This window comes from Saccostrea echinata, unplaced genomic scaffold (assembly GCF_033153115.1).
Source record: "Saccostrea echinata isolate AGI-Se365-2 ecotype Australia unplaced genomic scaffold, CSIRO_AGI_Sech_v1 ptg000046l, whole genome shotgun sequence".
Classification (NCBI taxonomy): Eukaryota; Metazoa; Mollusca; class Bivalvia; order Ostreida; family Ostreidae; genus Saccostrea; species Saccostrea echinata.
In genome coordinates, this window is record NW_026889795.1 from 7,100,421 (window position 1) to 7,124,164 (window position 23,744).

General features: G+C 34.9%; 1 protein-coding gene across 24 annotated transcripts in view; it reads left to right on the forward strand.

Annotated features, from left to right (window-relative positions):
• LOC133202240 (cubilin-like) overlaps positions 1-23,744 on the forward strand; it is a 54,532-nt gene that overhangs the window by 15,040 nt on the left and 15,748 nt on the right. For all 24 annotated transcript variants that reach the window (XM_061338016.1, XM_061338015.1, XM_061338019.1 and 21 more), the window contains exons 2-6: positions 7,368-7,489; positions 8,634-8,733; positions 9,360-9,469; positions 20,418-20,603; positions 23,596-23,683. In XM_061338016.1, the coding sequence (XP_061194000.1) occupies positions 7,420-7,489; positions 8,634-8,733; positions 9,360-9,469; positions 20,418-20,603; positions 23,596-23,683 (554 nt within the window). In that variant the 5' untranslated portion in view covers positions 7,368-7,419. The remainder of the gene's footprint in view (positions 1-7,367; positions 7,490-8,633; positions 8,734-9,359; positions 9,470-20,417; positions 20,604-23,595; positions 23,684-23,744) is intronic.

Below are 23,744 nucleotides of genomic sequence, written 5' to 3' on the forward strand. Positions count from 1 at the left end.
AGGAGAATAGAGAGAATATGTAAAGCTAACTCTGTCAAAAACATATTAATTAGGAGAATAGAGAGAATATGTTAAGCTAACTCTGTCAATAAACATATTAATTAGGAGAATAGAGAGAATATGTAAAGCTAACTCTGTCAAAAACATATTAATTAGGAGAATAGAGAGAATATGTAAAGCTAACTCTGTCAAAAACATATTAATTAGGAGAATAGAGAGAATATGTAAAGCTATCTCTGTCAAAAACATATTAATTAGGAGAATAGAGAGAATATGTAAAGCTAACTCTGTCAAAAATATATTAATTAGGAGAATAGAGAGAATATGTAAAGCTAACTCTGTCAAAAACATATTAATTAGAAGAATAGAGAGAATATGTAAAGCTAACTCTGTCAAAAACATATTCATTAGGAGAATAGCGAGAATATGTAAAGCTAACTCTGTCAATAAACATATTAATTAGGAGAATAGCGAGAATATGTAAAGCTAACTCTGTCAAAAACATACTAATTAGGAGAGTAGAGAGAATATGTAAAGCTAACTCTGTCAAAAACATATTAATTAGGAGAATAGAGAGAATATGTAAAGCTAACTCTGTCAAAAACATATTCACTAGGAGAATAGAGAGAATATGTAAAGCTAACTCTGTCAATAAACATATTAATTAGGAGAATAGAGAGAATATGTAAAGCTAACTCTGTCAAAAACATATTAATTAGGAGAATAGAGAGAATATGTAAAGCTAACTCTGTCAATAAACATATTAATTAGGAGAATAGAGAGAATATGTAAAGCTAACTCTGTCAAAAAACATATTAATTAGGAGAATAGAGAGAATATGTAAAGCTAACTCTGTCAAAAAACATATTAATTAGGAGAATAGAGAGAATATATAAAGCTAACTCTGTCAAAAAACATATTAATTAGGAGAATAGAGAGAATATGTAAAGCTAACTCTGTCAAAAAAAACATATTAATTAGGAGAATAGAGAGAATATGTAAAAACATATTAATTAGGAGAATAGAGAGAATATGTAAAGCTAACTCTGTCAATAAACATATTAATTAGGAGAATAGAGAGAATATGTAAAGCTAACTCTGTCAAAAAAACATATTAATTACTCAGCTACGTTAAGGAAGGCATGAGTTCACATCTGTGATACGCCGTATGGGATGTTTCATTGTGACGTCATTAAAAATTTAACAAGCAACAAAAATATATTTAACAACATGATGATGCGTAAATAACAACTTGCATTCATTTACTTTTTCAATTATTTATAAAAGCTTGTAAAATCATAACATTTGATAGCAATACTGCCGAGTTATTAGAAGCAAATCTTGTGTCAAAAATGACGTCACTAGCCTTGACTTGACGCAGTACAAGTGATCCAGAGGAGTGGATCCATTGGTTTAATAATTACAAAAATGCTTAAATAAATATTAAACTATTGCCAATGTTTAAATCTAATCAATAAAATTAAAGGGAAATCATTTATTTAAAACTATAATGTAGATTATTAATTTATCTCTAGTGCTATGGAGCTGCACAAAGTCCGAGAATGTAAAGAATATCGCTTACACGATAAGTGTATACCTGATTAACCTCAAAAGTGCAAGGGCATAGACTAGACTGTTTGAGCTGAAATATGGAATATCAATTGCTTATATCATGTATATTTTGAAAAGTGCTGGGAGCTGATTCCAGTCGGCATAACATTATTTTTATTCATGACAGAATTTAAGCGAAGTGGAAATTTTGAGCTATTATACGCGTTTTCGGCAAAATTACGAATATTTCCGAAACAGCTCAAAGTAGCTCCCAGCAATTTTCGGGAAGTCAATGTAAATCTCTCTTAATATGTATCAATTTTTTCTCCAAAAACATGCGTATGCCCTTGCACTAGCCTCATTTTTTACATTCAGTTAACAATTCTATTTTTATACCAGTCACGTGACACACAGCTGATACATGCCATGTAACTGGTACTGAGTAAGCCACAAACCTATCCATTATGGATATCTATATTACCTTTCCTACATGTTTAAAGTTACTTTGTCACACAGATTTTTAAAAATAATACCTGTAAAGAATGTACTAAGATCGCATTTTCCATTAACTTCCTTAACATAGCTGAGTAGGAGAATAGAGAGAATATGTAAAGCTAACTCTGTCAAAAAACATATTAATTAGGAGAATAGAGAGAATATGTAAAGCTAAGTCTGTCAATAAAACTTTTTTAATTAGGAGAATAGAGAGAATATGTAAAGCTAACTCTGTCAAAAAACATATTAATTAGGAGAATAGAGAGAATATGTAAAGCTAACTCTGTCAAAAAAACATATTAATTAGGAGAATAGAGAGAATATGTAAAGCTAACTCTGTCAATAAACATATTAATTAGGAGAATAGAGAGAATATGTAAAGTTAACTCTGTCAATAAACATATTAATTAGGACGTCATATAAACTAATTTTTGACTATGTTGTTCGATGAGATTTCTTTTTATATTATTCCACCAACAGCTTATCCAAAACAAGAATGATATATTCTTTAGATGACTTTATTGTAGCATTAACTTTTTTAATTGATTAATTGATTTATTTATTTTTTGGTTTTCTTGAGTTTTGTACATTTATTAGAAAATGCATTCGTTAAAATATTAATGTGTTTGTAAGATTCTTTAATTCTTTTAAATTCAATTATCAATACAGATACATGTAGTGGACTAGATGTCAAATACTGATATAAAATAATAACTTATACAATTCTAATTAAATTAAGAAGGAATTGTTTGTTATGATTTCACTTGATAGGCTTGCAACGTTCCGTATGAATTTTGTATAGAAGGAAATTCTATGATGGAAATAGTTCAATTCAAAACGTTTGTTATAAACATTTTTGTACAATGTACTTAAAAAAATTTAAATAGATTTCGCCTGTCTTCGTTAAGCAAAAAATAAAAATATAAAAGACACAACATCATACACTGAAATAACTTCCTTTCAAAGCAATAAATTTGAAGGGTTTCTTTCCATGGAGGCAAATTTGGGAAGGGAAATGTTTCCTTATGCATGTAAGACTTCCATTTACTACAGTACGAAAGCAATTTACATGTACATGCCTACTGTATTTAGAAGGTAGTATTCACAATAACAAAAGAAAATCATTGAGAAAAATTGATTTATTGTAGTTGTGAAATATGATATGAATAGTGTCATCGCAAAGTCATGTGCACATTTTAACAAAGCCGAAAATCCTCCTTTAATAAGATTAATAACTTCTTTTTAATGTAGCTAACGATCTCAAAGTTAGGTTTTCTGATCACGAGTTGTGTTATACCCGTCTGTCTTTCTGTCTGTTCGTCTTTAAACTTTACACATTTTTAACCTTCGCAAGTGAGTTAAAGCTAAGTATAAACGTTTCTATGCAAATTAACTAATTAAAACGCATAAGGCTTACTCCTATCGTACAGAAAAAGTTAAAACTGATTTTCTAAAACAAACTTAGTACCCAGGACATGTGATAGCCAGTTGACATTATGACGCTACCCGTTATCTCACTACAAATCATTGTATATACCCTATATACTGCAAAATACAATCACAACAAAAATGAAGCCATCTGAAGGGCTGTATTTTTGTTAGACTTCATTTTGATATACAATTCCTCACAATTTGCATGTCACCTCAATTTTATTCAACCATTAGTCTGGCCTTGCCTGTCTGATATGCACGATATATCGACTTTTTCGCACGATAGAGACAGGCAATACCAGTCTATTTAATCAGTTATTTTATGTTTGACAGCAAATTTAAGGAATCTATTCTTCTCCATGTAATAATTATTTTTAAGTCACAGAAGAGATTACTTTTCTTTGGGAGAAGGATACACGTTATTTTTTTTATGTTTGATCATTTACTTTTATAGAAGTTTATAAATCTTGAAAAATTTAGGAAAATATTTAAACATTTAATATTCACTGATATTCGTGTAGAAAGATAGAGATCATTAAATAAGAGCTAAATATCATTTTACAAAATCAGCACAGAATTTGACACTGGCCGAGCATACACGCTAACTGGGGTGACGTCTAGAATAATGATATTTGTTTAGCAAAATACACATCTTACATCGTGCAAACTTGTTAAATGTCACTTTGTTTGATAAGAAGTAGGAAATTGTCATAAATCGCACCTTACCCAGTAATTAACCTCCTCAAGAGGAACCGATTTTTTAAATATGCCTCCACTCATACCTGACACTCAATCGATTTAACTTATATTGAGGCCTTGAGAAAAAAAGTGAAAAATAATGGCCGATGGCTTGAGATAAACTTCAAGGTAAGTTTTCATTTGTAGAGATATAATTTATTATTCTATTCAAAAGAGGAACTTAAAAAATTACCGGCAAAATATTAATTATTTGGCATTGAGGGCAGATTACTGATTAAAGCCAAATTCTGCTATTTCCACAATAATTCGATTTAAAAACTAAGGTAAAACAAAGATTTAAAATCAAATATAAATATCTTCAGAATGTATTCTGGGTTTGTATGAAGAAAGAACGTATTCAGTGGATCAAACTTTTACATGTAATTACATTGAATGTGGAAAACTCTCGTTGATGTAGTTTTTCTAAAATCTTTGTTAAAGAATAGAAACAATCCAAAAACTCACGCTTTATCAGCATAAAACTGTAGATGATGATTTACTTTTTGATAAGTTTTGAAAGTTTAAATAGAATGACATGTGAAAATAACGAACAGTAATCAAGTTTAAAAAAATCATTGGAACAGCAGAAATTGGGAGCAGAGCAAACACGGACTTCTTAAATCACTAAATAAGTTAAGTATTTTAATTTGTTAGCCAAGACAAATAATTAATTACGAGTACATGTAACAAAGCTTTGGATTTCTAAGTTTTTTCACGTAATACCTTTGACGTTCAATCATTGTCTCATATCTAATCCTTATTTTGATGCGATTGGTCAGAACAGGTTATGTCTTCCATAACTCTCTCTCTCTCTCTCTCTCTCTCTCTCTCTCTCTCTCTTAAGTTTTAAACAGCCTTCGGATTTTGATAATATATTTCACAAACATTATCCAGTGTCAGTAAATTACGTATACTAATTGTGGAGATTGATTGATTGATTGATTGATTGATTGACTGATTGATTGTATGTTGTTAAACGTCCTGTTCGAGGATTTTTCACTCATATACAGACGTCACCGTATGCCGGTGAAGGGCAAATGTGATATCACACTTAGTTTTTAAAGCACAATGTGTAAGAAAATTGAAGAAATACAACAGACGAGGATAAATATATAGAGGATATTCAATGTTTTGTAGATGAATATGGAATTTATTTCACGAGTGGGACAGGATTTTTTTATATTTTCACGAGTGCGAAGCTCGAGTGAAAATATATATATATAAAAAAAAAAACCTGTCATACGAGTGAAATAAATTCCATGTTCATCTACAAAACATTGAATTTTCTGTTTATTACATTTTCTTTGATTTTCCCTTTGCCTCTGTCTTTTCTTTACACAGTGTCTTAGGCCTGACGTCATAGTTGAGCGGTTGAGACGTCATAGCTTAGAAGTTGTGTGTCAAATTGAAAAATCACACAGCATGGATTTTAGCAACATATTTAGGAAGAAATTTGCAGTTTTAGCTCTATCAAGTTACTATCTCTATCTTATGACAGGCCAGAAATTATTTTTTTTACTTACTTTCATATCCTTTCACACTGTGAGAGAATATCATTTTTGGTATCCTTTCACACTGAGAGAGAATATCACTTTTATTCAATGAATAAATCACAGTATTTCACTGTTGAAAATGTAATAAATACTTTTATTCTTGAAGTAAAGATGTACAGTACTGTATATAAAATATTTCTTCTTTCTTAGGGCTCTGAGTTCTTTCTGTAAAACGATTTAAATTCAGTCTGATATTTTAGTTTGAAAATGTCTTCAAAAAGCCTTGTATCGCCCTATTTTGATAAGACTGATGAAAGTGGTTTGAGAAAAAAAACACTTTAAATATTATTTCCCTATGTACAATGACATTCAATAGATTTAGCTGTTAACGCCCTCACCGTGAAATTTTGACACGTAGTAATTATTTCCTTTACATGGGTGTTTTACGAAGAAATATAAAATAAAAGAAGACTTACTCTACAAAAGTGCGAGTCTTAAATGGAAATGAATTTTTTTTAAGTAAAATGAAATAATATCTTTAACAACAAGGGTACAGCTTATTTCAATTTTGTGGATATACCTCTTCATTTATTTTTTGGCGGTTTTGGAATAAGCAGGAAAGCTTTCACACAGGTGAAAAAAATAAAGTGTTCAGGTTCAATAATGTTCAAATTATGGCATGCACATGCTTTTTGTTATTCTCAATGTAAGAAATAAAAACTTTAAACATTTTGCTGTTTTCTTTTGATTAACAGCTACAATAAAGAAGGGTATTTTTTGTCGTGTCACTCATTTTAAATTTTAAGGTTTCTTTACAGGCACAGAACTTTTATAATTATATTTCAATTTTGACTGCATTGTGTCGTCTAATTGGCTTGGATTTTTTCTTTCTTTCTTTTCTTTTTTCTTTTTGGATTCCATCTCCTGTGCTTTCCAGAGGTTCTTGTTTTTTTTTTTTTTTTGCTCTTTTGACATTTCATATTGTTTACAAAATTCTGAGATTGTTCACAGTTCCTTGGTTTTAATCACATTTTATTGACACTATGACAATGGGATTGGACCCAAGTTTCAATAACTTAGATAGTCCTAAATTTTTTTTTAAAAAATATGAATAGCCATACAACCTTTACCAAGATTTACATACATACATACATGTACATAGAAAAACAATCTCTTTTATATATAATTAATAGTATTTATGATGATGATAATGATGATAATAATAGTTTCAAAACAGGTAATAAGAAGTATTCGCTGAAACGACCCCGTGTCAGTTCGTTATCTTCACCTTTTCCATTTATTTCACAACCCCCTCCCCACTCTCATAATAGTACAATTTTTTATACCACAGTAAGAGACAACCCTTTTCTAAAACATTCATTCAAAAGAAAGATTTTGTTACCCTAGACAGGCGTAAATTAAGATCATTAGACGTTTTGGACGCACCTTAAAGGCTTCGGAATACTTACAGACTTACACACAAACACACACACAATGTCAAGTGTAATACATGTGTAAGATGACAATATGGATGTTACTGACGTATGTCATTGTTATATCCATGACTATGTTACATGCATTGATGAATGCATGAATATTCCACTTATTAAGGATTTGTTTATCTCCATCATGATATTTGCCAAGCTTTCTTTTATTTAGAATGACGTAATAATAGAAAGTACTCCAGAGGTTGTGTGGATGTTAATACCATATGGCAGATCGACATGGAACAGCTCTACCATTACTGATATTTATTTCAATGTTTCAGCCTTCACTCTCTGGTGAGTTTAGCTTTGATTCATGAAAGTAATAAAATCTAGTAATGGAGAATTCTAGAATAATCTAGACTTAACATACATTCCTGTAATATATGTTGTGCAAGTTAAATACAGAATTCTTATTATTTAATAGCTAAAGATTGCAAAATAAAGCATAAGAAACAACACAAAAGCTAGCGGTATAAATATCGTCAAAGCGTTCAGGTATTATCCTGCTTCAGAAGCTCAAATAGTCGAGAGAGAGAGAGAGAGAGAGAGAGAGAGAGAGAGAGAGAGAGAGAGAGAGATAGAGAGAGAGAATTAGACGCTTGGAAACATTTTAATTCTACTGAATTCTTTTAGGGGGCTATGCATTAAATGAAAAATCTTAAGCTTCAATCACGATCGTAAGTTGGTCCGGATTACTATGTACATTTTGTGCTGAAATCATTATACTTTATAAATTACTTCTTTCATTTAGTCCTAAGTCCCCATTTAAAGTTGCTGAAAAATAGTAATTCGTACGTTTAATGATTCGATTTGGCTGTACCATTGTAACTGCAATAATTGCAATTTCCAATAAGCTTTTCCTTCTCTTCTGATCTTAACAAAACATTGGACAAATGTAGGCTAACTGAAAAATATTATCACCATTTACTTATCGGACAAATGGAATAGCATATTTAATAGAAAAGGTGGTAAAAAAGAGGAAAAAAATTGGTTATACAAATTGCAAGAGACAGCAGATTTGATTCATTGTGTATTTTGGGCTATATATCAAGAACAAAACCTCTGGTACGGGTAAAAGATATATCCAGTAAGGCATGGATTTATTTAATCATATGTTTGCTGTAAACATGCTTAGATGTATTTCAAAATAAAATTAAGATTGTTGGTTTTGGTGTGATTTTGAGAGAGAGAGAGAGAGAGAGAGAGTTGAACAAGATTCTAGTTTTTATTGTACTTCTGATGTTTAAATGTCATCATATTTCTTTAACCTGTTTCAAGGACAGAATGACCCATATATTAAGTTAATGCTAGTAACATTTTGGGGACAGAGGAACTTTTTTTCTGAAAAATGTCCCTTAAATTTTTCTTGAAATAAATGGACCATCTATGTTTGTTTAATTCGACTTTTTAATGCATTTTTGGGGTTTTGGTTTTTCAGATACATTAACATGCACATCATCCGTGTCTACCATAAATTTAAACCCTTCAACAGATCCGTATAAAACCTACAAATATCCTGCAACCGGTCTGTATCCAAGGTAATTATAAAATACCAGCCTTCTTTATTTTGTATTTAAAAGCCATAATCTTGTCATCTGCAAACTCAAGATAAAAAAAATACTAGCTGAAAATTAATAAGGATTAAATGCGTGCATATTTTGGGAGGGTTCACATTTTTGCGTTTTCCCCCTTTTTGGGCGGGGGTCTTTGTGGAAAAATCATTAAAAAAGTGAAGTGTTATTATTCCTGCTTTTACACTACACTCAAATTTTTTCATACACTTAACTTCCAAATGTTTTATTTTGTTGAAAATGAATGTACAGAAACGGCTTTAAACTTGAATATATCTTTAAAACTCAAAAGTAAAGAATAACGTTGCAGATATATGTTCTATTGCTTAGAAATGTTAATGCTAGGGGAAATAATTATGGGGGAGGGTGTCAATTTTTATTCTTGTTTTATAGAATATAATCTTTTCTGGCCTACATGTATTATTGAGTACAAGTTAAAATAAATCAATAATTTGGACAAAACCTTTCAATCGTCTTGAATTCGTATTTTTCTACAGAAAATCAACTGCATACAGAAAGCTCTACAAGAAATTAAATGTCTGTAAGAAATAAAATAGCCGGTATGTAATTCTACTTCTGTCCATATTTTGCAGAACAACGACGTGCAAATGGTTATTTCAAGCCACTGATGCTAGTTCAAGAATAACATTTGAAGTCACCAGTATTTATGTTGATTGTGGAGATACTTTAAAGTTTCATGACGGTTAGACATATTTTCTACTAATAGAATGAAATATTTAGTCGCATATTACATGTACTTCAGATTTGATATTAGTGTATGTGTTCTTCAAAAGGGATTCATGTACCATGCAAATAAGAATTATGAACTTTGAATAAATTGGTATTACCATGACTTGCCGGTATGTTTACTGAATCACACAAAAAGGTTTATTTAACGGATAATACACGGGACACAAAGATAACAGAAAAAAAATTATTTTGGTTTAAATTTTCCTTGACTTGATTCAATTATAATCCAACTTAAAACAAAAAGCACCCCCAAATAAAATAATTAACATAGTGAATTCTTTTATAAATACTATATGCCCCGAGGTCGGAATTTAATGTTGCCTAAATTACATTGTAACATTTATTGTTGAGTCTTAAACGAAATGGTTAATGCTTGAAAATCTTATATAATATATGTACTTTTTTATATCACATAAGTTCTTCTCTATTTCAACTTTATGATTTGATAATCAACAGTAACAAATTCAGATAAAACGAATATAGCATTAATCACTTAACAAAATGATGAAAAAATATTTGTGTATGGTACATGTATCAATTTTCATGCACTTCCAAATACACTATAGTGTTGACTCTTTAAACACGATTGCAAACAAAGCGCTTAGGCAACGCTATATATATCATGCATGTCCAAATGCCTTTGCTAGCGATATGCTGGAGCCAATAGTCCAGATAGAGTGATTTTTATGCTACTGTAATGGCCATGGAGTAGAATTTAATTAATTAGTTTATTTTTTTTATATGACTGAAATGTGTTATCATTTATTGGGATTATTATCAGGGTGGACTTCATTACGCATAAACTACACTGCTATCTGAATAATAACAGAACGTGGTATCGTCTATTTATAGCACATTTGACATATTTGTTGCATTCATTTATACAGGAAATCCTCCATCCTATGAATTGAAGTACATACCTTTAAAACCTTTCCATGTTACTGTATTTTTCAAAATTATATTTGAATTAAATACGTGCCTAACATTGCCACAAGTGCACACGATTGCAGGAGTCATGGAAGTTGTTTACATCCCGCCGACATCTTATTTGTGTTAGCCATAGTTTCGTATTTGAACAAGTTCTACTTTTTCATGCAATTCGATGTTATAATTGTTTGTGAATATCCACAAAATTGATGTTTGAAGATGTTTTACTAAGATTTATCAGCGGTTTTACTTTAAAGGGGATTTAATAGTAGTTACACATTTTTATTATGACAGAGCTATTTGAATATCGTCTGCTGTACGATTGCAGTTTTCTATCATGAAATATACGTTTAATTCACATGAAATGCTTACTTACAGTTGATGAAAACATCCTCCAGATCCATATCATATTATTTATTATTGCAAATGTAAATATTAATTCCGTTTTGTAGCTGTAATCCACATTGTACGGCAGCCTTGTTTGACGTTGTTTGGCACTGTTTGACAGATCTCTGTTTGTACGGCGCCGTACAATGCTGTGATTGGTCGAGCGTCACCGTACAGCTTTTTCATTCGTTAATTTGTGTCACATGACTACTTCAGAAACTTATAAATATAAGCGCCTCGCCAGTTTATGGCAGATAAGTTGCAGCAGCAGCATCCAAATTCTAAATTCTAGGTGAGGAAAAACTGCCAATTATCTCCCAACACACTGGACACCTGATATTTGATATTTAGAGCTTTTAAATTCCAAATCAACTTTTCTACCCCTTTTACCCTTGAAAGTACGGTTGACGCCACAGACCATAACAAATATTACTTGATATATCTATATGTATCCAATATAGACTTTTGTTTACCATACTATCCTTTCCTGTTGTAAGATGAATTAATAAACCAATATTTGAACTGATACCAAGCTTTGTCCTTACTGAGAATCATGAACCAAGAATATAGGAGTGACCTTGAGAAATGTTGTATAAGTACATTGTATGCCCCCCATTTCAGGATGGCCATCCGTGGGGAGCTTACAATTTTTGGTGTCAGAAGTGGGATGCCTATTTTTCTAAGGCATCCAGTGATACAAACCCATTCACTGTTAAGTAACCGCTCAGCTGTCCAGTGTGTTGGTATTACCTGTATATAATATACTTGTTAATTTAATATTTATGGTTTCACATTTTAATTAAATATTAGTAAGATGGCAACGGCTCCATCTCCAGACCCTGAAGTGCACTTCCGTGTTGATGATAATGAGTTAGGTCAAGGTGACCAGTTCTTTGACTCTTCCCCCTCTCCTAAACGTCCAGAGAGACCTAGCCACACCCCAATTCCCAATGTTGAACCAGAACTTCCCAATAGAGATAGATTTGTACCATATCCTGAAAATTTTCCTCCCAGAATGCAATATGATAGATTGGTTGATGTGTTTAGACAGTCCCCCGATGCCCATGTGGTTGTAAAGCCAGAGTCCTTTAATGGTAAAGATGATTGGGATGAGTACATCTCTCATTTTCAAGATTGTGCTGAATTAGGCCAATGGTCTGACCGCACTAAGTTACTTTTCCTTGCTGCAAGTCTTCGCGATCAAGCTAGAACTTATTATATGAGTTTATCCCCTGATGATAAAGAATCCTTTCAGTCTCTTGTTCACAAACTGAATCAGAGGTTTGGTAGTACTAGAAATCAGAACAGATGGCTTTCTAAACTTGAGATGAGGCGACGCCTCCCAGGCGAGTCCATAGCAGAATTGGGTGATGACATCCGGCAGATGGCACAAAGAGCCTACCATAATTTAGATGCCTTAGCTCAGGAAGCATTAGCTCTCAATCAGTTATATAAAGTTATCTCCCTTGAAATGAAGTGTCGGTGCATTGACAAAGATTGTCAGACGGTGGGCGAAGCAGTTGATGTTATCGAAAGGTACGAGTCCATTCTTGGTGACAGTTCCGAAAAGCGCAAGTTGAATGTTCGTGCAGTTGAGTCTAACGCGAGAGCAAAACGGTCTTTTGGTGAGCAGAAGCCTGAAAAAGAAGGAAACAATGAAATTAATTCTACCCTTCAGAACCTTATTACAAGATTAGATCGCCTGGAACATAGCTCCAATAAGAACCATAGACCCTTCCCAACACACAAAAACTGCTTTATATGCAATTCACCAAGTCACTTTATGAGAGCTTGCCCTCACAGATTCCAAGCATACCATAACCAATATCAGCAAAAATTTAACCAAACCACTGCTCCAAGCCAAAACCAAAAGACACAGGGAAACGAGAAACCGCTGACTCAATAGGCCCACAGCCAGCGGAAACAGGGTGGCCTACTTTTGACTTCGATACAAGAGGAGGCCATATTGGGGAAGTGGGTAGTCAATGGGACAATGGATTTTATACTTGCGCAACAGTCCATGGTTGTGAAATAAATTTTCTGATTGATAGTGGATCTACAGCATCCCTCATTTCCAAGAATTTCTATGATAAGCTGAATTCAGCTTGTGCAAGTGAACCAACAGACCTCCATATTGCAAATGTTAATGGGAACAAAATAAACACCTATGGTTCTTTGTGTCTGTCATTACTTTTAGGCAAAAAGACTTACAAACAAAAATTCATTGTATGTGACATCAGTCAAGATGGCATCCTGGGCCAAGATTTTCTCCTAAATTTTGTACAGAAAATAGATTACAAGCGTTCAGTGCTACACTCCTTCCAGCAAGATGAGATACAATGTTGGATTGGTAAGAAAGAGAACCATACATGCAGAGTCCTAGTTTGCCAGACAACCACAGTACCACCGAATACTGGTGCTATATTATCAGTCAAAATACCAGGTTCTGAATACCTAACAAAACTGGGACTAGTGGAATCCAATACAGAGAATTGTGACACCTATGTTATTCCAGGGATTGTTGATTTACATAAACAACATGACAAATTGACCCTCAATGTACTGAATACTAGCCCTGACCCTGTTACACTTTATGCCAATCAACAAGTGGGTACATGTGAGTCTTATACAGATCTGCAAATTGACAGTTCTATTAGAGCTGTAACACCCATGACCGATACCGGAAATACCTTGCCTTCTCATCTTAGGGAATTACTGGAAAGAAGCTCAATACATTTGAACAATGATCAAACTGGTGCCCTGCAAGACCTATTGACCAGATACAAAACAGTATTCTCTGAATCATCTGAAGACATTGGACACACTAATTTAGCTCAACATAAGATAAATACTGGAACAGCTCTTCCTATTAGACAACCCAGTAGACGACTCCCCATAGGAAAGAGAGAAATAGAAAAAGAGGAGTTACAGAAAATGATAGACAGGGGAATTATTGAACCTTCAAGTAGTCCTTGGGCTTCAAACATTGTATTAGTTGTAAAGAAGGATGGCAAGGTGAGGTTCTGTGTAGATTACCGACAACTAAATGACGTCACCATAAAGGATGCATATCCTCTCCCAAGAGTAGATGAGTGTCTAGACTCCCTTGCAAATTCAAAGTGGTTTAGTTCCATGGATCTCAATTCAGGTTTTTGGCAGATTGCTATGTCACCTGACGACAAAGAGAAAACAGCATTTAATACTAGCCTTGGTCTATACCAGTTCACAGTTATGCCTTTCGGCTTAGCCAACTCCCCATCTACCTTTGAACGTCTTATGGAAAATGTATTGAGAGGACTACAGTGGCAGGAATGTCTCGTTTACATGGATGACATCATAGTCCCAAGTCAAAGTTTTTCTGAAAATCTTGAAAGGCTTGAGCACATATTTCAACGTCTTTTGTCAGCAAATCTCAAACTTAAACCTTCAAAATGTACCTTCTTTCAAAAAGAAATAAAGTTTCTAGGTCATGTAGTGTCAGAGTCTGGCATATCAACAGATCCCGATAAAGTTCAGGCAGTTGTAGATTGGCCAATTCCAAAATCTGCAAAAGAAATGAGAAGTTTCTTGGGGCTATGCTCATATTACAGGAGATTTGTCCAGGGATTTGCCCAGGTAGCCCGCCCCCTTCATGCCTTATGTGAAAAGAATGCCAAGTTCCTATGGTCAGCAGAATGCCAAACTTCATTTGAACTACTTAAACAAAGATTAACAGATACTCCAATTCTTGCCTACCCTTTACCAGAACTAGGTTTTATATTGGATACTGATGCCAGTGACAAAGCAGTAGGAAGTGTTCTTTCCCAAGTCCAAGACGGCTCTGAAAAAGTTATAGCATACATGAGTAAGGCAATGAATAAACATGAGCAACAATACTGTGTCACCAGAAAAGAATTACTGGCAGTCGTCATGTCCCTTAAAGCATTTCATTCCTATTTATATGGCCAAAAAGTACTTCTACGTACAGACAATGCTGCAATAACCTGGATGAAAAATCTTAAAAATCCTACTGGGCAAACAGCTAGATGGCTTCAGGAGATTGAAACGTATGACCTCACCATCACACATAGAGCTGGGAGAAAACACTCCAATGCAGACGCTTTGTCCCGTAGGCCTTGTCGTTCATGTGAACGCCAGGAGCTGAGAAATTCACAGATTGACAGTGATGATGAGGCCAGTCATTCCACTCCAGACATACAAATATGTGCCGTCACTAGAAGTGAAGCATTAAAGAATACCATTACCCCAGAAGGTGGCATAGTTCTTGATGGTTGGCAAGTAGATTCTATCAGGCAAGCTCAACTAGATGATAAGGATATTTCTTCTATTTTGGTAGCCAAAGAGTCCCATGATTCCCGGCCTGCTTGGAATAAAGTCTCCCCTGGTTCTGGAAAATTAAAAACTATATGGAGGTTATGGGATAGACTAGAAGTAGAGAATGGCTTGCTTTATCGCAGATTCCTCACTGAAAATCATGATTTAGGTCAACTCCAGTTAATAGTTCCTACTTCACTACAAAATCAGGTACTAAAGCACTTTCATGACATTCCTACAGGAGGCCACTTAGGGGCAGAGAAGACCTTGGATAAAATAAAAAACCTTATGTATTGGCCCAAAATGAAGGAAGATGTAGAAAGATATTGCTCACAATGTGACCTCTGTGCAGCAAAGAAACCTTCCAAAACATCAAATAGAGCCCCCTTACACCAGTATTTGGTTGGCGAGCCCATGGAGCGTGTGTCTGTGGACATATTGGGTCCTCTCCCTCTTACTGAAAAAGGAAACAGATATATACTTGTTATATGTGACTGCTTCAGCAAATGGACAGAAGCTTTTGCCATACCTGATCAGGAGTCTCAGACCATAACCAAAGTTCTAGTAAATGAATTTATATGTAGATATGGAACTCCTCTTCAACTTCACTCAGACCAAGGTCGCTCATTTGAAGCAAAATTATTCAAAGATATGCTTACCATGTTTAGAATACAGAAAACCCGCACTACAAGTCAACGACCTCAAGCCAATGGTACAGTTGAACGGTTCAATAGAACTCTCATAAACATGTTAACTATGTACTGCCTGAAAGACCAAAGGCACTGGGATGAGGTTTTACCACAGGTTATGATGGCCTACAGAGCTGCTGTCCACTCTAGTATTGGCGTTTCCCCTAACAAAATGGTATTTGGGAGGAACATAGTCATGCCCTTAGAAGCTGTTATTCCAAGACCCAAGGAAACAGATGAGAGTGACACTCCAGACACAGATGCATATGTATTAAAATTACAAGAAAATTTAGTTAGGGCACATGAAATAGCTAGAAAGTATTTAAGACAAAATTCAGTTTACCAGAAAAAGTATTATGATTCAAAAGCCGAGGTCAGAAAATTTCAGGAGGGTCAGCCAGTGTGGTTGTACGATTCCTCGAAGAAAGTTGGCGTCTGCAGCAAACTAACCTGTAAATGGAAAGGACCTTACGTTATTACAAAGAAAATTGATGATGTCACCTGTCTGGTCAAGAGGTCAGAAAAACAGCCAGCAAAAGTTTATCATACAGACAGATTGCTTCCTTACAAGGGTAGGAATCCACCGAAATGGTATCAGCAGAGGAGAATTGAACACTAAAAAAAAAAATCCCCAGATTTTGGAAACAGATACATACCTATGATTAAAACTAGATGCAGGGATATTTTTTAAAAAAAAAAAAAAAAAAAAAAAACTTTTTTTTTTTACTTGCATGTTTTGGTGCTGGTGAAGGGAGGTGACGGATGTGTGCGGTCTATGGCCCACATCATGGGTGATGGGAGGGGACGGATGGTGCACCATCTAAGGCCCACACCTCTGATGTAGGGAGGTGACGGATGCGTGCAATCTATGGCCCTCACCAGAGGTTGATACCGAGATGTAGCTGGCCAGTGCATCTCAAGGGTGTAACCAGTGTTGTTGGTTTAAGTTTTACCTGCATCTGAATATTTGAAATTAAATTTTAGTGAATTGCTATCGTTGTTCTTGTTGTTTACTTAGCTTTGGTGGCATCCAATCTTTCCCTTGATAGAATCCTAGATCCTCCACTCATCAATCACAATTACCTCTGCAATCCCCAGTCCCTTGTACCCCGGCCAAATTCCTTGATGAGCCTAAGAAAGCCAAGATAAAACTATTAGACCAATCTAATTTTACTAATTGTTCTCACTTTAAAAATACAAGTTAGATGCAAAAATTTACATTTGAGTTGAAACAAAGTATTTACCTTACCCTGTGAGTCCTTTCCTATAAAATGTATATTGGCCTTGCAGAATGTCCTTCATATGTGTCCTTGAGGTGGATGGCAAACCATGTGGGCTTAAGTTCAACAGTAGGAGGAAGTTGAAGGAACATTTGGCCCCAGCCCCCCACCATGCCTTACGAGTTGTCTGCCCCTTTTGCACCGACAGGGAGGTTACCTTCAACAGAGCAGCTGACCTTAAGATCCATGTTTTGAAAAGACATAAGGATGCCGTAGCTTCTGCTAACGTACCAGCTGATGAGCTCCTGTCAGAGAATAACTGCTTCTGGCTCTCTTACCATCCAGAGCACTATCGGTTTCTTGTGGAACCAACTGACCGCAACACCAGGGCCTCCTCTCGGTTGCGTTCCTTGCTGCTAGAGTGGACCAGGAAAATTTTAGCTTCCTCTGCGGGGCCAAAGGTTCGGAAGACCAGAAGTGCATGGCTGGAGGGGTGGGAAAGTGCAGCTACAGATTTTAGAGCTCCTTCCGGCCCATCGGTTGACCAGCATGCAGTGTACAGCCCTTCTTCCCCTGGCATCTTCACTCCATTGACCATCAACTTAATACCGGGAGAGATCCAGGCAGTGCTTGAAGATGCTGATGTCTTCTTCAAAGTTGGACTAGATGACAAGGTCCTCTTTGATCCGAAGAGTGTAGCTAGTCTAACCAGGAAGATGGCCGTCCAGAAACGACATCTAGACCTTCAGGAGGCTCAGTTCTCCCAGCTGGAAGAGGGACAGTGGAGGCGACAGGCTCCTCACTTTGCCACCTCCCTTGGCATTGAGCCAGACTATCTGAAAGCTGTGTGGAGGGCTGTTAAACCGAAATTGCCTGAGGAACCGGAGATAGAGCTTTTTGCGGAGTCCGACCTGGAATCTTCACCTTCCCCTTCCACTGGCCGCAAGGTTGTAGAGAGGACACCACCCCATGTGACCATTGATCCAGAGCCGGCCAAGAAGAAGCTGAAGTTGGTTGAGGCCTCCATCCCCAGGTTACCTGTGAAACTTCCTCTACCTCCACCTGTAACCACAGTCCTCCCTCCATTAGACAGTATTCAAGTCACATCACTGGCCCAGACTTTATCTGCTTCCGCCACTCCTTTGACCTCCATCCTTGCCACAGCTCCCACCACCCCACTGGCTTCCATCCCTTTAGCCACTCCAACTACTCCATCAGGACCGCTACCAGTTCTAGCAGTTTCCATGGACTGTCAACCTTCTTCCCTGTCTCCTGTACCAACTCTTGGCCCACTAGCCACTAGAGCCCAGTCCCTCCTGGCCAGGGGCTGTATGCCACTTCTACCACCAGCCAGGAGGCAATGGGATAGGGAGGAAGCAGTTGTGTTAGCATCTGGAAGTGTCTCCATGCCATGGCCTCCCAAGGGATTTAAGTCCATGTCCCCTGACAAAAAGCTGATGGAGTTAGAGTTTGCGGCCCTCTCGCTACGAAGAAGCCAGCCGGGTGGATGTAATATTGAGCGCCCCAGCCTTTTAGACGAGTTCAATTTCATGGCCTTGCCTGGAACTCCCACTTTGTCTCCCAAGAAGTTGAGTGCGCCACATCTCAAAAGCAGAGTTTACCTATACAAGCACTTGCGGAACATAGCTACAGGGCATTCAACAGGGGAGGAGGATGAGGAGGTGGTGGAGTTTCTAGAGTCTGGCAGCAGTCGGCGGAAGAGGCGGTGGGATGATTTCATTCGTATTATCGACCAAGCTGGAATTCCACTTAGATTAAATGACTGAATTAAAAAAAAAGAAACGTTTATTAATAATTAATCTTACAAATTTAATTGTGTGTTCGTTATCTTGTACAAAATATTGCCTTAAATTTATATTTTTTTATGCAGAAATATTTTGTACTTAATTCAGGAGAATTAAGAGTTTTGGGTGAGGGAAGTGTAATGGCCATGGAGTAGAATTTAATTAATTAGTTTATTTTTTTTATATGACTGAAATGTGTTATCATTTATTGGGATTATTATCAGGGTGGACTTCATTACGCATAAACTACACTGCTATCTGAATAATAACAGAACGTGGTATCGTCTATTTATAGCACATTTGACATATTTGTTGCATTCATTTATACAGGAAATCCTCCATCCTATGAATTGAAGTACATACCTTTAAAACCTTTCCATGTTACTGTATTTTTCAAAATTATATTTGAATTAAATACGTGCCTAACATTGCCACAAGTGCACACGATTGCAGGAGTCATGGAAGTTGTTTACATCCCGCCGACATCTTATTTGTGTTAGCCATAGTTTCGTATTTGAACAAGTTCTACTTTTTCATGCAATTCGATGTTATAATTGTTTGTGAATATCCACAAAATTGATGTTTGAAGATGTTTTACTAAGATTTATCAGCGGTTTTACTTTAAAGGGGATTTAATAGTAGTTACACATTTTTATTATGACAGAGCTATTTGAATATCGTCTGCTGTACGATTGCAGTTTTCTATCATGAAATATACGTTTAATTCACATGAAATGCTTACTTACAGTTGATGAAAACATCCTCCAGATCCATATCATATTATTTATTATTGCAAATGTAAATATTAATTCCGTTTTGTAGCTGTAATCCACATTGTACGGCAGCCTTGTTTGACGTTGTTTGGCACTGTTTGACAGATCTCTGTTTGTACGGCGCCGTACAATGCTGTGATTGGTCGAGCGTCACCGTACAGCTTTTTCATTCGTTAATTTGTGTCACATGACTACTTCAGAAACTTATAAATATAAGCGCCTCGCCAGTTTATGGCAGATAAGTTGCAGCAGCAGCATCCAAATTCTAAATTCTAGGTGAGGAAAAACTGCCAATTATCTCCCAACACACTGGACACCTGATATTTGATATTTAGAGCTTTTAAATTCCAAATCAACTTTTCTACCCCTTTTACCCTTGAAAGTACGGTTGACGCCACAGACCATAACAAATATTACTTGATATATCTATATGTATCCAATATAGACTTTTGTTTACCATACTATCCTTTCCTGTTGTAAGATGAATTAATAAACCAATATTTGAACTGATACCAAGCTTTGTCCTTACTGAGAATCATGAACCAAGAATATAGGAGTGACCTTGAGAAATGTTGTATAAGTACATTGTATGCCCCCCATTTCAGGATGGCCATCCGTGGGGAGCTTACACTACTTATCGAATATCCACTTTCAAGATTGCAAAACAATGAAAAAGGACTAATTTACACTCTAATAAAATTAAGAAAAAATATTCTTATATCTATGTATTTAAACTGAGTTGTCTTGATATGTTCTCTCTTATTGTCAATCATTTCAATAATTCAGGGACATCTTCGAGTGCTAGCGCCATTGGCAGCTCTGTGTGTTGTTCGTCATCCTCAAGTTGTGGTTCCAGTAAACCACCAGCAACAACAACCGGAAACAGCCTCTTTTTGCAACTTGATTCCGATGGGACTGACAATTCTTACGAAACAGGATTTACAGTTACTGTTGTCGTTGGAAAAGATGAATGTAAGATTGATTGATTGATTGTATGTTGTTTTACGTCCCATTGGAGAATTTTTCACTCATATAGAGACGTCATAATGGTGAGGGGCTTCAAATTTTAACCTTTACTCGGCACTCAGAGCCATTGAGCAGTGGGGGTCTTTATCGTGCCAACACCTGCCGTGAACACGGAATCTCGGTTTTTAATGTCTCATTCGAAGGACTCGTAACTTTCATTTTTAAGTGCCGATCGAGCGCAAGGCAAAGGAACAGTTGCTACTCATTTTTTATCGACTTAGGTTAGTCGCAGCCTAGATTTGAACTCACGACCTCTCTATCACGGAGCGAGCGCTCTACCGACTGAGATGAATGCAAGAGAATTATAACAAATTGTAAAAATATATCTCAGTTAAATAAATATACATAGTTTGCTCATTTGGCTTACCTTTGGTCTTCTTTAGATCTGTAAATGTTTATTTTTTTTATTTTAGCTCCATTCAACCAAGTAACTTTTAATTAATTTCAATTAAATGTCCCGCCAAAATACTGCCTACTTGGCGTTAAGCAATAAACAATCAATCAAAAAATCAATTGAACTTTTGAATATAACTTTGTGAAGCCTTTATGAGTCAGATCAATGATATTTTATTTAAGGAAATATCCTGCAAACAAACTTTTATTAAAACTTATAAAAACAAAAACGAAATATAATATACATACAAGAAGAATAAAGTAGGGCTAATAAGTTAAGCTGCGAAACGTTACAATATCTCAGTAAGGTATTATAAAATGATGGGAAAAAAATTAGAAATTAATGAAGGTTATGTAAAAAGGCACAAAATCCTAATATTCATAACGTCTTATGAATTTTAGAAAACATATTTGAAAAATCATGCGGTACAGTTAAGGTGCCAAATGAAAGTATCAGCGAATTTTTTTTACATAGAAAATACATTCTTTACAAGGATGGGCGATTCTTTTTAGGACTCTACTATTATCGGACAATTGTAATATGGTTCAAAAAACTACATATTGAGGACGGTTAAATTTCTTATTTAGACTTGTCGCTTAATGTGGCAGTCACGTGATTTTAGCAAAATATACCTGCAATATTGAGGTTAATTATAAATTCCAATATTGCAAGGGCATAACCAAGTTAAAAATCTAAGTTTAATTTAGTATTATTTTTTTAACACTCTTTGTAGTTTGTGAAAAGTGCTGCGAACCTATGTAGATTTTACTATCTTATTGCTAAAATTACAGTTGTTAGACAGTATGTTGAATATTTAGCTGGTCAAGTACATAAAATATAGATATAATTAATCCATTTGCAAAATTTCATCAGGTTCGCAGCACTTTTCAAATATCTTCAAACCTCTTGAGGTTATGTGTAAAAGCTTGTTGTAATTCACTGAGGGTATGCCCTTGCAATACATGTATATCGATTTATTACGACCCTTCTATTACCCTTCAATGAATCTGCATACAAATATACGACAGTATCGCTTGTCTAAGGAAAGTACGGGAAGTATATGAATAAAATCTTAAAATAGACATCGCATTCAAGTTAATGGCCTTTTATATATCTGCAAATAATACTTTATTTCATTAAAAAATACATTTTTCATTGTATAAAATATAACTTGATCCGCCTCTCACTGCATACAAACTGCGTCAAATTTTACGATATGACATCACATTGACAAGTGCATGCATTGCTATCAGTGAATTGTTTATATATTGCTGTGTGGGATTTAACAAACGACAAAAATACATGCAATAATAAGTATTCTGTAGTTTAAAGCTATCCAATAGTTTAAAAATCATTTCATTTTGCGGTAATTTGAAGAACATATATTTTTGTGTGAAGTCATAGTATATTAGCATTTCCTGTATAAATTAGGCCCCGCCTTCTTATTGTAGCCTTAACTGTGCTGCGGCTTGCAATTGATTTTTCTTGCAAACTTACATGGACGTCATGCTTATTAGATAAAGTGCAGGCATAAACATGGTTTAATAAAAAAAAAATCCACAAAAACTTCATGATCATAAGTATGTTTACCTTTTCTTCTTCTTTTTTAATTAAATCTCGAATCTTTTGTTTAAAACACTTAGCTAGGTACTCTAAAGAAATTCAATCTATTCAAACATCACGTTACGTATTACGTAACAATATAAAAGAGAGAAAATTTCGCATCAAGGTACCGTTTTTTAGAACAACCAAAAATTGCGCTTAAATACGTTACAATGTTTTTACAACTTTTCATAAATGTACTGAAACGTAATATAAACAAAGGTTGGCGTGTTTTTTTATATCCGGTTTATTACATTGCGGCCTTGCGGCTCTAGAAGTGCCTGGACGTCGAAAGGATATAAAGTGTTCTGGTCAAACATAAACAAAATATTATCAGTGTCTGTTTCAGTCGTCTTATGTACATGAATAAAGCTAACCTGAAAAAAATGACCAAAAATGTGTGTTTTTATACGATTAAGTGGTTAAACGGTTGAACGTCTAGCGCTCTATTCTGTATTTGATTGCCATCCTTATATATTTGTGAATTTGTTTAGAAGGTTCATATCGAAAGTCATCTATCAAACAGTCCTACACGTGGAAATAATGAAAGTCAACAAAAATCACTGCAAAATTCTTTTTCCCATAATGAAGACTCTTAGCTGATAGCCACCAGATAGGAATGTCGCATTAGTTTATTCCACTGCTGGTGATGTACTGCCTCTTTCTGTGGTAGAAACCCTATATTTCAAGAACTTAAGTAAATTGTGCATCAGAATATTTCGGGCACTTTTGCACAGAATAAAGCACAATTTATGACATTTGTTGCGAATTTATAGGATTATATATATATATATATATATATATATATATATATATATATATATATATATATATATATATATATATATATATATATATATATATATATATATATATATATATATATATATATATATGTATGTATGTATGTATGTATTTTCATACAAAACTAACTGCTTTCAGCAAATTGTTCAGCTTCTGGGACATTCAACGTAAATCTTGCTTCAACACTGACATTGACGTCACCCCAATTTCCCGACAAGTATCCCATGTAGGTATAAGATCATTTATAGCGTTTTAAGATATATTTTTCTGGTAACTTTTTCATGCTA